General features: G+C 51.8%; 2 protein-coding genes across 4 annotated transcripts; one reads left to right on the top strand and one right to left on the bottom strand.

Annotated features, from left to right (window-relative positions):
• Nucleotides 1–2503: 2503 nt before the first annotated feature.
• On the top strand, nt 2504–8813 carry LY6G5C (lymphocyte antigen 6 family member G5C; the record flags this gene model as incomplete). Its single annotated transcript, XM_042940368.1, has 3 exons — nt 2504–2609; nt 5651–5818; nt 8650–8813. Coding segments are annotated over 3 exons (438 nt in total), but the record flags the coding sequence as incomplete, so codon positions are not given.
• On the bottom strand, nt 8524–14023 carry LY6G5B (lymphocyte antigen 6 family member G5B). Of its 3 annotated transcripts, XM_042938279.1 has the most exons (4): nt 13216–14023; nt 12939–13067; nt 12534–12645; nt 8524–9288 (listed from the first exon to the last, which is right to left on the bottom strand). In XM_042938279.1, the coding sequence occupies exons 1-4, from the start codon at nt 13334–13336 to the stop codon at nt 9057–9059; spliced, it is 594 nt and encodes a 197-aa protein (XP_042794213.1). In that variant the 5' UTR covers nt 13337–14023; the 3' UTR covers nt 8524–9056. The 3 variants fall into 3 exon arrangements, with proteins under 3 accessions (XP_042794213.1, XP_042794212.1, XP_042794211.1); XM_042938278.1 differs by lacking the exon at nt 12534–12645; XM_042938277.1 differs by lacking the exon at nt 8524–9288 and having other exon boundaries at nt 10663–12645.
• Between the last annotated feature and the right edge of the window lie 76 nt (nt 14024–14099).

Raw genomic sequence — 14099 nt, 5'->3', positions numbered from 1 at the left:
GCTGAAGCTGCAAAGAGCTGGGCTTTGGGGAACCCGACTCCAGCCGGCCAACTTAACCCTCCCCATCCCTGCTGTTCTCCCAGGCCTCCAGCCCCCAACCTGAGCTGTCCTCATGCCGTGGGTCCCCAAGCCTCCCCATTGGCTAGTGTGTCTAGTAGTATCACATGTGCAGCCTCCCCAGCCCGCGCCCCAGTCCTTCCTGCATAACCCTGCAGCCACTGTAGGAGCTCACGGTTGCCCCCTCTTTGCTAAGAGCTCCAGAGCTTTCACTTACAAAGTGTTTTCTAGTACCTGATTTCCCCTACTTGGCTCTTCTACAGATTTCCAGCTCCAACCTGCATGGCTTCACCTTAAGTATCACCAGTTTTCCTTACTCAGCTCTTGCTGTTCCAAGGGGGAGTGAGGAACAGCCCACTCCCCATGTCTTCTGCGGCAAACCCTGCACACCTCTTCACCGTGCCTTTGTCACTCTCACGCATCTGTTGCAGTTCAGTGACAGGGCCTGCCAGGGACTGAGGCTTCCCAGAGCCACACTTCACCTTTCTGGACGCTATTAGAAGAAAATCCCTAAGTTGAACCCGAGGAAATTGGCTTCCTGTAACTTCTGTCCTATTTCCAATCCTCAGACTTCATGGAACAGAATGAGTTTTCCTCCCACCTGTCAGTTTGTTGCCTGGCCACCTTCTTCTTGGGAAACCTCTTTTAGCTGAAACGCTCCCAGGGTTACCCTCCTTGGTCCTCTGTTTTGAACAAGCTCAACGTGGGCAAGCAACAATGTTCTGATATCCTAGATAGCTTCTGGCTAATATCAGTGTCTCCTGGAACCCCAGGGCATGAAGCTCCTCCTCAGTCTCTGGGCAGGGGCTGTCTGCCCTCACCAGCTCACCAGCTCCTTCAGTGGGGGCACACTGAGTCTCCACTGGAAAGGTGATCTGAGACTTGTCAGGTGATATACCTGATAATTGGGGTCAAAAGAGAAGAGGTGGCCACAGCTCCAGAATGCTCCACCTTTAGCAAACACTGGAGAGTTGATACTGGCACTCTGTTCCTCTGTCCCATCCCAGGGGGCAAACAGGGTGGGGAGTGTGGAGCATGCTCCAGCTGGATGGTTCTGAACCTCACCTTCCAGGATCCACTAGGACAGTTAGTCTCCTGGAAAACAAGTCTGTTCAGTTAAGGTAACAACCTCCTTGAATGCAAATAGGGGGCACTTAGCCCCACCTCCCACACCCTGGAGACAAAGGACTCCCCCTTCCTGGCCAAGGCCACTAGGGACTCTGTTGACTGGCCTCTACCACCACTTCCCCCTTCCCCTTCTTCCTGCATAAAGAACAGTGGATGCCATGAAGAGCCCTCAGATAACTGAAGTGGGTGGGGAGAGGGGAGGCTTAACATTTGAATTCTGGACCACTGAACCCCAGGGGCCTCAGTCTACTTCCTTAGATTACTCCCCACCTGATAAAGCTCACATCAGCTTTGTTTTTAGAACCACCACCACACACCACCCCCTGCCCCCGGTTGGACCAGCTCCCTGTCCACTCCTCACCCTATATAGCAGGGTTCCAACAGTCCCAGGAGAAGAACAGCCGAGATGCAGACCCCACATCTGCTGGAACTCTGGACCTTGCCTTACTGGGCACCAGGCAAGGTCTGGACGCCCAGGCGCCCCCGAGAAGCTGGGTACACGGGGAGAGAGGATGGAGGCTGGGACAAAGAAGGATTAACACCTGGGCAGGAAACCTGGGAAGGAGAGGTGGGCCCTGGGCTGGGCCCGGGCTCGCCCTGCGCTGCTTTCAGTGTGAGTTGAGGGAGTAGGCTCAGGGCTCGGTGATTGGGCTGAGGATTTGCTCGACTCCCCCGAGAGGGTCAGGTGTTTCCCTCCCAGCTGTCACAAGTGAGTGAGGGCCAGGTACTTATCCGTTCATTCATCCATCCAACAAGCCATCCCAACTCCCTCAGGAACCGAGTCTTTTTTTTTTTTCTTTCATTCATTTATATGCGGGTTAAAGATCGCTGCTCTCTAGTTCCACTCCAGACCGCCTGGTCCAGCTGCTCAGCGAACAGAACTTGGCTCCCCGCCCCCTTGTTTGCCCCGCCCATAGCCCTGACTGTGGCATTCTCTCCTCGGGCCCCACCTCCTTTGTTTCGTCACTCGGCTGCTTACCCCCACCGGTAACCCGCGTCCCCAAGGCACTCCGCGCAGAAACTGTCCTCGGCTGCTATCACCACGGCGACTACAGCAGCGCCCCGCCTCTTCACCCCTGGAAAGCCTCCACCAAGCCCATCACCGTGGCAACGAACTCACCAGGCTCGGCAGGCGCACTGGCCGCGCCCAGCCGTTTAGACTGAGGAGTAGCAAAATGAAACTGGGACTGGATTAATGGCCCTGAGGCCACGCCCCTTCCGTGGAACCACTCTCCCAGCTCGCACTGAACCCAGCCTCGAAATACCGCCCCTATCTTCCCTCTGGCTATTCGGAGGCCGGGTTCGGAGGACGCTGTGAAATTCCCTTCTAACTCCTTTCTGCCCCGTTCGCTTCAAGAGGAGCCTCCGCTCTCTGATTCTCTTTGTCTACCACTCTGTCGCTCATTCAGCAGACATTTATGCAGGTGCCAGGCGCTCCCCCCCAAATCTTCATTACTCCGACTATTCAATAATACAATTGTCTGGTTTCATTTATCCCAAGGCTCTTGGGCGCGCAGTGGCGTGCGTTTTCCTTTCGTATTCCTTCTTTCCTGTCCGTCTTTCTTGGCTCAAATCTGAGTCCATTTCTTCCCATCTTCCCCATCAGCTCCCCGAGGCCAAATGATTCTCGGATGGTCTGGGACTGTAAGCAGGGAGCCCTCCCTCAGGGCCGCACCCCAAACCTCCAGACCAGAAACTGGAGCAGGTGGTTCGCTCCTGTACGCCGAGCTCTTCCTACAGCACCCCCGACCCTTAAAGTGAAAACCCTGAGTCTCTCAGAGACCCTGACCTGGCGAGGTGCGTGCTGAGCTGGTCGCTTGAAGGAGCTCAGCGGGCGAACCCCCAAGTAAAGGCGGCCCCAGCAAAGGACGTGGGCGGGGCTCCTGGGACGCCCACCTCCGCTCTTTGGTTGCGGCGTAGCCTCCGGCCCAGTGGGTTGGTGGTGCCACAGCACCTCCTTCCGGGGAAGCCGCGTGGTGCTCTGGGCGTCTGTTAGGGGCGGAAGGCTAGGTCTGACGCCAGGCATGTTTTCCCAGGTTTCATTGCCAGCCAGCACCCACCCCCCCCCCCCCACCCCCCCCCCCCACCCCCCCCCCCCCCCCCCCGGGCAGAGAACTGCGCGTGGCCAGAGTGCCGCCCCCGCTTCCTCCTAGGAGCCCTGAAGTGCAGTCAGGCTCGGAGAGTGAGAGCCCGGCGCCAGAGCGTTGTGGGCGCCGGAGATCAGAGTCACTGACCTGCAGCGGAGCTTAGGCGGGGTGGGGTAAAAGGGGGCGTAAGGAAAGGTGCTGGCTAGTTACCTCGAACCCACAGGGGCCACTGGGCTGAATAGGTCAGTCGGGACTCAGGTGTCCTCGCTTCTAGATTTCTGACAGTTCCACGTTGTTCCCATCTTGAAAAATGGTACCACCAATCACCTCCTTGGGCAAGCCTATCCCCCACTTTTCCTCTTTCCATATTCAGTCTAACTGCAAATCTGTCCAGTCTTCCTTCTTTTTTTTTCTTCAACGTTTTTTTTTTTTTTTATTTATTTTTGGGACAGAGAGAGACAGAGCATGAACGGGGGAGGGGCAGAGAGAGAGGGAGACACAGAATCGGAAACAGGCTCCAGGCTCCGAGCCATCAGCCCAGAGCCTGACGCGGGGCTCGAACTCACGGACCGTGAGATCGTGACCTGGCTGAAGTCGGACGCTTAACCGACTGCGCCACCCAGGTGCCCCCAGTCTTCCTTCTAAATAAATGTCAGATTCATTCGTCTTTTCCTTGCCTCTCTTCTGCCAGACCAGGCCGCCATCTTGTGACTGGACTCAGGAATAGCTTCCTAACTGGTTTCCCGGCCTCGGCAATCTTTTACAAACAGAACTCTGATCTTGTTGCTCCTTTGGTCAGTGCTCAGGACTGCCCAGGTGCTCCGGGAAGTACTCATCCTTCCCCCTCCCTCCCCCCATCATTGTTTGTTGTCTCCCCCACTAGACAGCTCTGTGGGGCAGGGATTTTGTGTAATGTTGTATCCCCAACACCTGATACAGTGATTCAGTAAACTTCTGTAGAATAAATATGAAAAAAAAGTTTCCCTCTCATTCCCCTTTTGTCTGGGTCCTGTCCCCAAGCCAGGATGTTAGGTCTTAGAGTGGCCGTGGGGGAGGACACTCTGTTTCTCTGGCTGTTCTGGCACTGATTTCCACCCCAAATGGGTGTTGCCTCTCTCTTTCCTCTTGGCCAACTTCTCTTTCACCAATATAAGCCCCAACTGGAGGGTAGTAGGCAGCAGGCCCTGCAGGTAGCCGGAGTATGGAGCCCATTGGCCTTCATAGCACCTCCCAAGCCCTGTACATGGTCCTTTTAATAGTGCTGGTCATGAGGAGCTTGGTGTTTGGTAAGTGGCTCTAAGGGGTCAGAAGGGTCTCCTGGTCTGCTGGATAGAGAGACCCACAGATACCAGGTGTCTGTTTGGGCACATCTTCCCAGGATGCTCAGGTAAAACCAAGCAGAGAGAAAGATGGGATGGATGGACTTGGTGAGATAATGCCTAGGGACTGGTAATGGACTGCTGTTCACTCTGAGGGAGATCTCTAGTTATTACCCCAGGGCTGTCTCAACAGCAGTGACCTAAATGGAGATATTGAAAGGACTCCATTTAAATTTGGGGCAGTACAGAATAGGGAGGATTCCGTGAACATGCTAGATAACAGAACCGGGATCCACCCAGTAGAAAGAACAAGGCTGAATCTAGCCTGATAACCTCCTCAACATGGCTGCAAAACACCGTCTATATAGAAACAGGATTCAAAGTGTTTGTTCAGTATCTGCCTCACACTAAGTGTTCTGCTGGGTCTGGGGACTCACTGACATGTGATCTGGGCCTGGAACAAGAGGAAGAGGGAGCATATATACATGTAGGTGGGGAAGGCTTTGGTGGACAAAGTTTAATATGGGTCTTTCCAGTGATTAGACCACCAAACAGATAATGTGATGGGGGGCCACTCGAAGTCTCCTGTCCACACAAAGCATAGATTCCTCTTGTCCTGTGGTGATGCACTCTTGTTTTCACTGAACATTACAGATTAAGAAAGTATATTCAAAAGGGGGTCCATAGGGGTGGGGGGACTGTGAAACCAAGTCCCAGAAGAAGAACTGTCCTCACAGAACTGCCCAGAGCTGGAATTAATTGCCTCTGCTTAGTCTTTGAACGTAGGAGCTTGCCGAGTGCTGGGCACATGGTAGTACCTCAAAATACATGTTGAATGAGTAAATGAATTCCTTAATGAGTTCCTTATTTCAGGAGGTATAAGAGCAGAGAATGGAGGTTTTAACATTGACGAAAACCTCTGATAGAGGATTAAGCCAGATGGTTTTAAAGAACTGGTGATTTCATGGTTTTCTGAGACGGGAAGCTGGGGAGGGAAGAATGGGCTTGACCAGCCTGGAAATTAGGTGGGGTTGGAGTCAGTGTTGCTCTGTGTTCTAGGTAATTTTGATCCTGTCAATCCGGAACCCCCTCATCCAGCTCAGTTCTCCAAATATCTGCGCTGCTATCGATGCCTCTTGGAGACCAAGGAGTTGGGATGCCTTCTGGGATCTGACATCTGCCTTGCCCCCCCTGGCAGCAGCTGCATGACTCTGCTCATAAAGAACAGTGAGCTGCTTGTCCTTGGCCCGGCCCATTCCTGAGCTGCACCTCTCAGCTGTACCCCACAGTCTGGTTCCTACAACCCCTACCTAGATAGTGCTCCGTCATGCTCTCTCCTTCCTCACCTTCAGAGCCATTATCTGTCTCCACTTCCACCCCTCCTGTTCCCTCATGGGGCTGGCTGGTGTCCACGTTTCTTTTTTTAATGTTTTTATTTATTTTTGAGACACAGAGAGAGACAGAGCAGAGCAGGAGAGGGGCAGAGAGAGAGGGAGACACAGAATCCGAAGCAGGTTCCAGGCTCTGAGCTGTCCGCACAGAGCCCAACGCGGGGCTCAAACTCACGGACCGTGAGATCATGACCTGAGCTGAAGTCGGACGCCCAACCGACTGAGCCACCCAGGCGCCCCATGGTGTATGCGTTTCTTACAGCACCCGGCCTTGTGGGGGAGGCTTGTGATCACTAGATCCCCTGGCTTCTCCTCAGGCTGCCTTCTCTCTGTCTGTTCAGGGAGACCCCTAATGGTTCATGTTCACCAAAATTTAGGCATTAGCTGTCTTCCCACTTCACTCTCCCCAGAGGATTTGCTCTGCTTCCTTATGAATTTGAATGTTAGGCCAAATTGTCATGTGAAATTGCCCTCTGGACGGCTCCACCTCAGTTTCAACTTCCTGAAACTGCAGTCCCTGTTTCTCATGCCTGCTCTTCCACACGATCCCTCACTCCCCGCCCTCCACCCCTGCTTTTTTTAGTGGGCTCAATGCCCAACATGGGGCTTGAACTCACAACTCCTAGATCAAGGAGTCCTATGCTCTACTGACTGAGCAGCTGGGGGCCCCTCCTCCGCTCTTTTTAACAAACACAGAACACATTATGTGCCAGCACTGTTCTAAGCACTTACCACCCTCTCAGACAGGTTTTTTATTATTGTTATCCCCATTTTACCGATGAGGAAACAGATGCCCAGAAAGGTCAAAATCTTGCCCAACTCTCCTAGAAGCTGAACCACAATTTGTGGTGATTCCGGAGATGGTGCTCTTAACAACCACTGCATAAACTTGCCTTCAAATTAAAATTCAAGTCCTTTCATTATGCTTTTGGTTCAGTATCAGAGTACTCAACCGCATCAAAGAGAAGTCTCCCTCCCACTCCTGGCACAAGCCACCCAGCTCTCATGCACAAACAACACAAAACTAATCTTCCTATTCTCTTTTTTTTCCTAAAGATTTTTTTTTTTCATTTTTAAGTAATCCCTACACCCAACGTGGGGCTCGAACTTACAACCCTGAGATCAAGAGTCACATGCTCTACTGACTGAGCGAGCCAGATGCCCCACATCTTTCCACATTCTTGATATCCTTTCTGTGATCTTTTGTGTACATCTCACTCTATGCAAATGTTGTTTCACCTCTTTTTCTTTCCTCCATAAACAGTAGCATACCACTGTAAACACTGGTGTGCACTTGCTTTTTATACATTTTTATTAATTTTTTATTTATTAAAAACTTTTAAAAATGTTTATTTAGAGGGGGGGCGGAGAAAGAGACAGAGAGAGAGAGAGAATCTGAAGCAGGTTCCAGGCTCTGAGCTGTCAGCACAGAGCCCAATGCAGGGCTTGAACTCACAAACCACGAGATCATGGCCGGAGCTGAAATCAGATGCTTAACTGACTGAGCCACCCAGGTGCCTCTATCTATCTATCTATCTATCTATCTATCTATCTATCATCTATTTATTTATTTTTGAGAGAGAGAGGTAGAGACAGAGGGAGTGAGGGAGGAAGAGAGTGGGGGGGGGTGGAGAGAGAGAAAGAGAGAGAGAGAGAGAGAGAGAGAGAGAATCTTAAGTAGACCCCACACTCAGCACAGAGACCAACGTGGGCCTCGATCCCATGACCCCAGGATCACGATCTGAGCCAAAATCAAGCGTCAGATGCTCAACTGACTCAGCCACCCTGGCACCCTGCACTTGGTTTTTTAAAATGAACAGTCATGGGAATTTTAAGTTTCCATATCAGTTTGTAAACAGCTTCCCTGTTCTTCTGACCTGCTGCATGGTTCTCCATGGCACGGGCATAGCAGAGTTTGACAATCCCATTATTGACGGATCTGTAGGTTGCTTCTAATTTTTTCCTCTCTCAAGCAGGGCAGGAATGAATGTCCCTGTGAACACATTTCCCCCCCCTCTAATATATATATAATAGCAAGAGATACCATCTTCTCTTACTTTTGTTCCATAAAATGATGATAAACACCTTTTCTTTGCAATCTGACCTCCAATACATCTCCCAACTTTTTTTTATATGGTCCCAGCTGAAGTGCTGGTTCTCCCCCAGCAAGACCCAACTCAGCCCCCTCCAACCATCACTGTATTTTTAAAAAATTTTTAACATTTATTTATTTTTGAGAGAGAGAGACAGAGAGAGCACAAGTGGGAGAGGGGCAGAGAGAGGGAGATACAGAATCTGAAGCAGGCTCCAGGCTCTGAGCTGTCAGCACAGCGCCAGATGCAGGGCTTGAACTCACGAACTGTGAGACCATGGCCTGAGCCAAAGTCGGATGCTTAACCAACCGAGCCACCCAGGTGCCCCGCATCACTTTATTTTGAATGGCTCTTTCCCACCAACCTTCCACGGGATCCATAGCTGGTGACTCCCTGGCATTCCCTGCCCCTGTCCAGTTCCAGGAATCTTGGCATTTGGCGGGGGGGGGGGGGGTCAGGGAAGGGTGTGGGATCAGTGATGGTAAGTCCATGTGGAAGGAGGGGATGGAAGAGTCTGGGATTGTGCCTGGGACCTGAGATGTCTGTATCACTGGTGGCTGCCATCCTTCCCCAGGCAGTGGTTCTGACATCATGGTGAGTGACTGCCGCCGCAAGGAGCAGATGAGTGATTGTTCGTATACCCGCTCTTCTCCAGTGTTTGGCTTCTGGATATTTTCTCGATGCTGCTTCCTGGAGTTCTGCAATAACCCTCAGAACAGAGTGTTCTATATTCCTTAGAACTTCTGCAGAGACTTTTAGAATAAAACCCTGCTAGTTGCCATCCATCTTCCTGATTTCCATCTGGGTGGCAGAGCCAGAACAACTTCTAGTCCCTTTTACCGGCCCTATCGGCCTCCTAGCTGACACCCAACACCCCTCTTCCCACTCAGCCCCTCCCCCAGGTCCCCTCTCCAGAATTCTCTGAGTTTTCCCTTCAAGTCCTCACGGTTTGGTGGCTTTACTCTTCTCTCCTCCCATCTCTCAGCTGCTTCTTGGCCTTGCTTTGCCCCTTCTCCCACCATGGGCCTCTCTAGCCTCAAGTCCCCAGGTGTTCCTCCCAAATAAATTGGTGTACAAACTGTAGAGCTCGTCTCTCTCTTCTGATAGTGGTGGAGGCTGAGGAAAGCTGAGGTCCCACCTGACTGCCCCACCTCGGGGCTCCCAGCTCTGTTGAGCTCTGCTTCTGCCCGGCCTCCATGTCTTGGATTCAGCTCTAGGAACAAAAGGTGAAGAACTGGAAGCCTTTCTGTGGTGAAGGGCAAAAGGGCAGTGGGCACCCTTGGCAGTGCTATGTGGGGCCTGGGTGGGGGGAGGTCCACGACGTGGGAGGTGAGGGCTGGCGGGAGTGGAGCTATGAGGCCTGGGACCAGGCCCAGGGAGGGGGGGGGGGGGGCGGGAAGCACCCTGTGGAAGAGCCGCTAGATCTAGTGGAGCCCTGGCTGGAACCCAGGCTCAGCTTCCCTCAAGGACCATGTGGGAAGTTACTGCCGAATCTTGGGCCTTGGGTTCCTCAGCCTCTGAGACCATCCTCTAGTTTGACTTGCTAGAGCTGTATAAACCTAGACTTCAAGTCAGAGATGATAGGGGGAAAGTGGGCCCAGACAGGGGGGCACACTGAAGGTTTGTACTTATTTTTGTACACCGCCCCCCCCCCCCCCACACTGCTCTCTGACCTACCAATTAATATTGGGGTTTCCTGCAAGAGCATAGGCTATTTAAAGGGCCAGGGATCTCTGCTAACATATGTGCAAAATGTTGTGTAAGAGTATATGCTGCATGATGCCCTTTGTACCAAGCACACAGACAAAATTCCTCTAAGCAGCTACAACTCAGGACAGTGGCTACCCAAGTTAGAAGTGCCTGGGAGGGTGCACGAAGGTTGCTTTGGGTGCTGATATAGGCCTTTATAGTGACTTGAGGACTGGTAATCCGGGTGTGAAGTTTAGAAAAACCCACATTATGGTATGTGTAAGCTTTGGTATGTTTTAGCAGAGGCTTAAAAATAGGCCAGGGGTGTCTGGCTGGCTCAGTTGGTAGAGCATGTGACTCTTGAACTCGGGGTAGTGAGTCAAGCCCCACATTGGGGATAGAGATTACTTTAAAAAGTAGTGGGGCACCTAGGTGGCTCAGTTGGTTAAGCGTCTGACTCTTGGTTTTGGCTCAGGTCATGATCTCGTGGTGTGAGTTTGAGCCCTGCCATTGGGCTCTGTGCTGCCAACACAGAGCCTACTTGGGATTCTCTCTCTGTCAAAATGAATAAAAGTGTTATTTTATTTTTTAACTTTATGGATTTGAGAGGTGAGGGGAGAGAATGAGTGGGGGAGGGGCAGAGAGAGACACGGAGAATCCCAAGCAGGCTCCATGCTGTCAGCAGAGCCGACGTGGGGCTCAATCTCACGAACTGTGAGATCATGACCTGGGCTGAAACCAAGAGTCGGATGTTTAACCAACTGAGTCATCCAGGCGCCAGTATAAACAAACATTTTTTTTTAAGTAGTAGTAATACATATATACATAAATGCTACAATCTGTAGGTACCTTTGTCCCATGTGTCTATTTTTGAGGCTTTAATTTTCACCTGTGCACACACACATGCATTCTCTCAATCCTAGGAGGTACTATCCCTCCTTGACAGGTGACCAAGGTGAGACAGAAACCAACTTACCCAAGTGGCAGAGGAGCTGGAATTGGGCCCCCCAACCACAAAGTGCACACTGCTTTTTAGAAAAAGGTTTCACAACCCCAGCACTGGGTTGTGAGATTCAGAAGGGTGGGCACCCGGCTGTACTCAATAACACCACACCCAGAACAGTGTGTTTAACTGCATGTATGAAAAAAGTTATGAATATGCACTACTGTTTTCTGTAGGCTTGTAGTTTTCCAAAAATAAAACATTAAAATCAAAGACCTAAACTGCAGCCTCACCTGTATAATTTCTGAACATCCCCAACCCCCAAACCTAGCTCCCTAAAGAGGTGGTCCTGGGTGCCAGGATCCTAAAAGAACAGGCAAGAACCCAGGTTCCTCAGCACCAGGGGACTCTCAGATACAGGCCTGGATTCTTTGGTTTGCTCCTGAGTTTTTCTGGTTTAAAGGAGAGTTTTTCCTCCTCTGTTAGATGGAAAAGCCAATGTAACCAGGGTTTAATTCTCTAGGTTTTGTAGGGCAAAGTTTTTTGGTTTTGTTTTGTTAAAGATTTTAAGTAATCTCTACACCCAATGTGGAGTCCAAACTTATAACCCCAAGATTGAGTCACATGCTCTACTGACTGAGCCAGACAGGTGCCCCTGTGGAGTAAGTTAAAGGCTGGGAGAAGTCCTAGCTAATCAGAAGGTGGATGGATACAAGCCCTCTGGGGGGAGGCCATGAGAAAGCCACAAAGGCCAAGTGGAGTGGGCCAGGCTGTAAACTGTTTGCTCCCCATGCCCAATTAACTTTAACAGGTCTACACTTGTCCATATCTGAGCCTGACCCCATCAACAGTGTGACACAGACTTAGCCCAGTCCATTTATTGTGGAGGTTCTGGAGAGTAAGCGGGAGATATAGTGCAGAGCAGGGCAGACCCTCGCCTCTCCTCTCCCCTGGAACCTATGGAAGTGGGTGTCAGGACTCAGTGATGTGAAGTGGGGCTGAGGAGGCCAGAGACGGTGGCAAAAGGAGAGAAGCAGGAAACCAGGGCAGGAGTAGAGGTGGAGGCAGTGAAGTAGGCACACCAGAGTGTCTAGTCAGGAAATCTGCACAGATGTCTACACTTCATTCTTCTTGCTACAACTTCAGTCTGGGTCTTAAGATAGGCATGGGCTGCAATCTACAACCAGACCTGAATGGAGATAGCAGGTGGCCGGACTGACAGGGGATTGGAAAGATGAGGGGGCTGATGGACTCAGAAGATGGGAAAGGCACGAGGAAACCACTGTGCCTTCCCTAGGTCAACCTGGGCAGAAAGTGAACTTGGTATTTTCTAGGAGAAAGAAGAGTACTGGTGCAGGGCCACAGCGGTTTCTGGGAAGGAAATGAGACCAAAGCCATACAGATGCTGGAAGCACAGAGGAAGGGAGGCCTGAAAAATCACAGACCAGAGAATGTGGGTGTTCTAGGAGGGCAGCACTAGGTGCTGGGGTGTTAGGAGAGAGATGCTGGAAGAGTAAAATCCAAGAAGGGTAAGGCATCAGGGCCCAGCCCAGGGAAGAACCAAAAGTCCTGAGCTGTTGAGAGATAAGTATATGTGGCGCAGGTCAGTGATGGACAAGCTCAGGTTCAGGGGCAGGGTGGCTAGGGGGTCGAGGCCTTCCGGCTCCTTCCCAGCACGGAAGGTGGGTAGGGGCAGTGAGAGGTTCAGAGCCTTGTAGAACCACTGGATTTGGGACTCCGACAGGGGTAGGGCCAAGGCCCCAGCAGGGGGATCAGGCAGGGAGCTCTGGAGCTGGGGGCTGGACCAGGAGTTGCAGTAATCGTACTGGCAGCACTGGGCCTGGTACCAGTACTCCGAGAAGTAGGTATTGCGTTTTTCCTGGCAGCGGTAAGAATTGTACTGTCCACAGCCTCGGATGAAGAAACGTATCTTGGTATCTGGAGAAGAGGGAACAGCTAATACCCCTGCTGCCTCCCATGGTCCCCAAACCTGGTATCCTCACCGTAGACTCCCCCCATCCCTCACCCAGACCTGACTTCTAGCCCAGACTCCTTCAGAATGGGCCAGAAAAACTGGCTTAGCTGACCCCCGAGAACCCCAGACTCCTCTTTTCAGGATCCTCCTGTCTTCTTCTTGCACCCCAGGCCCTAAGCAGCCCTCATCTATGAGAGGAGAGGAGACCAAGCCACGGGCTATCCCACCAGCAGCTCCCTCCTGGGACTTGACTCACCATAATAGATGGTTATCACCATGCATGGCGACGAGCTACTGATGGTGCACTTCTCTGAGCCTGAAATGCACCCTGTAGAAGGATCTTCTAAGAGGCAGAGGTGACAGGTCCGGACTTCAGAAACAGGAGCTGGGGAAGCAGAAAACAGGAAGGATGGGAATGTTGGCTCATTCCAAGTTCTCTGCCTTGCAGGGAGCCTGTGAACCGAGGGCTACAGCACCCCCCGCCCTTCCTGGACTCAGTCACTCCCCCCTCCTTGCCCCTGGGCCCCACTTACCCTTTCCCACTGCGAAGCCCACCATGACCAGCACACCTACAAGTACATGGAACTTCATGATGGAATTCTGAGAAGGGCAGTCCCTGAGGGGTATCCTGAAATCCCACCTTCCTGTGACCATGTTCCTTGCAGGGTGATTTTGATAGTTTGAGCAGGAGCTGCTGTAGACGCAGAGCTATATTCCTTGGCTGGGGGAGGAAGTTATTAACTTGGCTGGAGGGACGGCATGTCCTCACCCACAAGGTCAGGTTCCTGGACGTGGGAACAGTGGCCTACACAAGAACAACACCTGGGCCTTTATCCAGTTGTTTGTCTCTCTCATGCCCTGAAAAGATCTATTCCCACACCTCAACGGTCCATGGACCAGTGTCTGTCTCTGGTACCACCTGCTGTCCTCCCCACACATACAGCGAGTCCCTACTGTGCTGGGAAACCTTGGGCCAGGCGCCCAGGGTCCCTGTCCTTCTGAGATGAGCGTGTCAGCTCCCCCAGCAGGGGGCGCACAGACACCACCCAGCAGCAACTCTGGACCTTGTCCCTCTTTCCACCCCTTACCGTTCTATTTATTTCAGGACCACTTTCCCTGTAAAATCAAAACCGAAATATTTTGTTTATTATACTCCTTACAGTATAAATGTACAGCCATAGGTGGCCAAAAAAGAACGAATTATGTCTCCAGTCTTTGAAAGTGGATTTTCCCCTAGGTCTTTTCCATGTGACCTTGCACATCTCCGCATCCACTACTAGAAGTTCTGCTCTACTGCTAAAAACATCACCCAAATCCACTGGGCACAAATCTGTGCTGGTTTTCAACTTGAGGGTGGGCTGGGCCATGAGGGCCCCTGGGATCAAGCACAGCACTACCCTCCCATCCCCCATCCCCA

This window comes from Panthera leo, chromosome B2 (assembly GCF_018350215.1).
Source record: "Panthera leo isolate Ple1 chromosome B2, P.leo_Ple1_pat1.1, whole genome shotgun sequence".
Classification (NCBI taxonomy): Eukaryota; Metazoa; Chordata; class Mammalia; order Carnivora; family Felidae; genus Panthera; species Panthera leo.
Note: the sequence above shows the minus strand (reverse complement) of the source record. Positions and strands in the feature narration are given on the sequence as shown.

Coding starts and splice junctions, on each gene's coding strand:
- LY6G5B (XM_042938277.1), bottom strand. CDS start 13,336: ATGGTCACAGGAAGGTGGGATTTCAGGATACCCCTCAGGGACTGCCCT. Junction 13,068..13,215: donor GGGCTTCGCAGTGGGAAAGG/GTAAGTGGGGCC, acceptor CTGCTTCCCCAG/CTCCTGTTTCTGAAGTCCGG. Junction 12,646..12,938: donor GGTGATAACCATCTATTATG/GTGAGTCAAGTC, acceptor CCTCTTCTCCAG/ATACCAAGATACGTTTCTTC.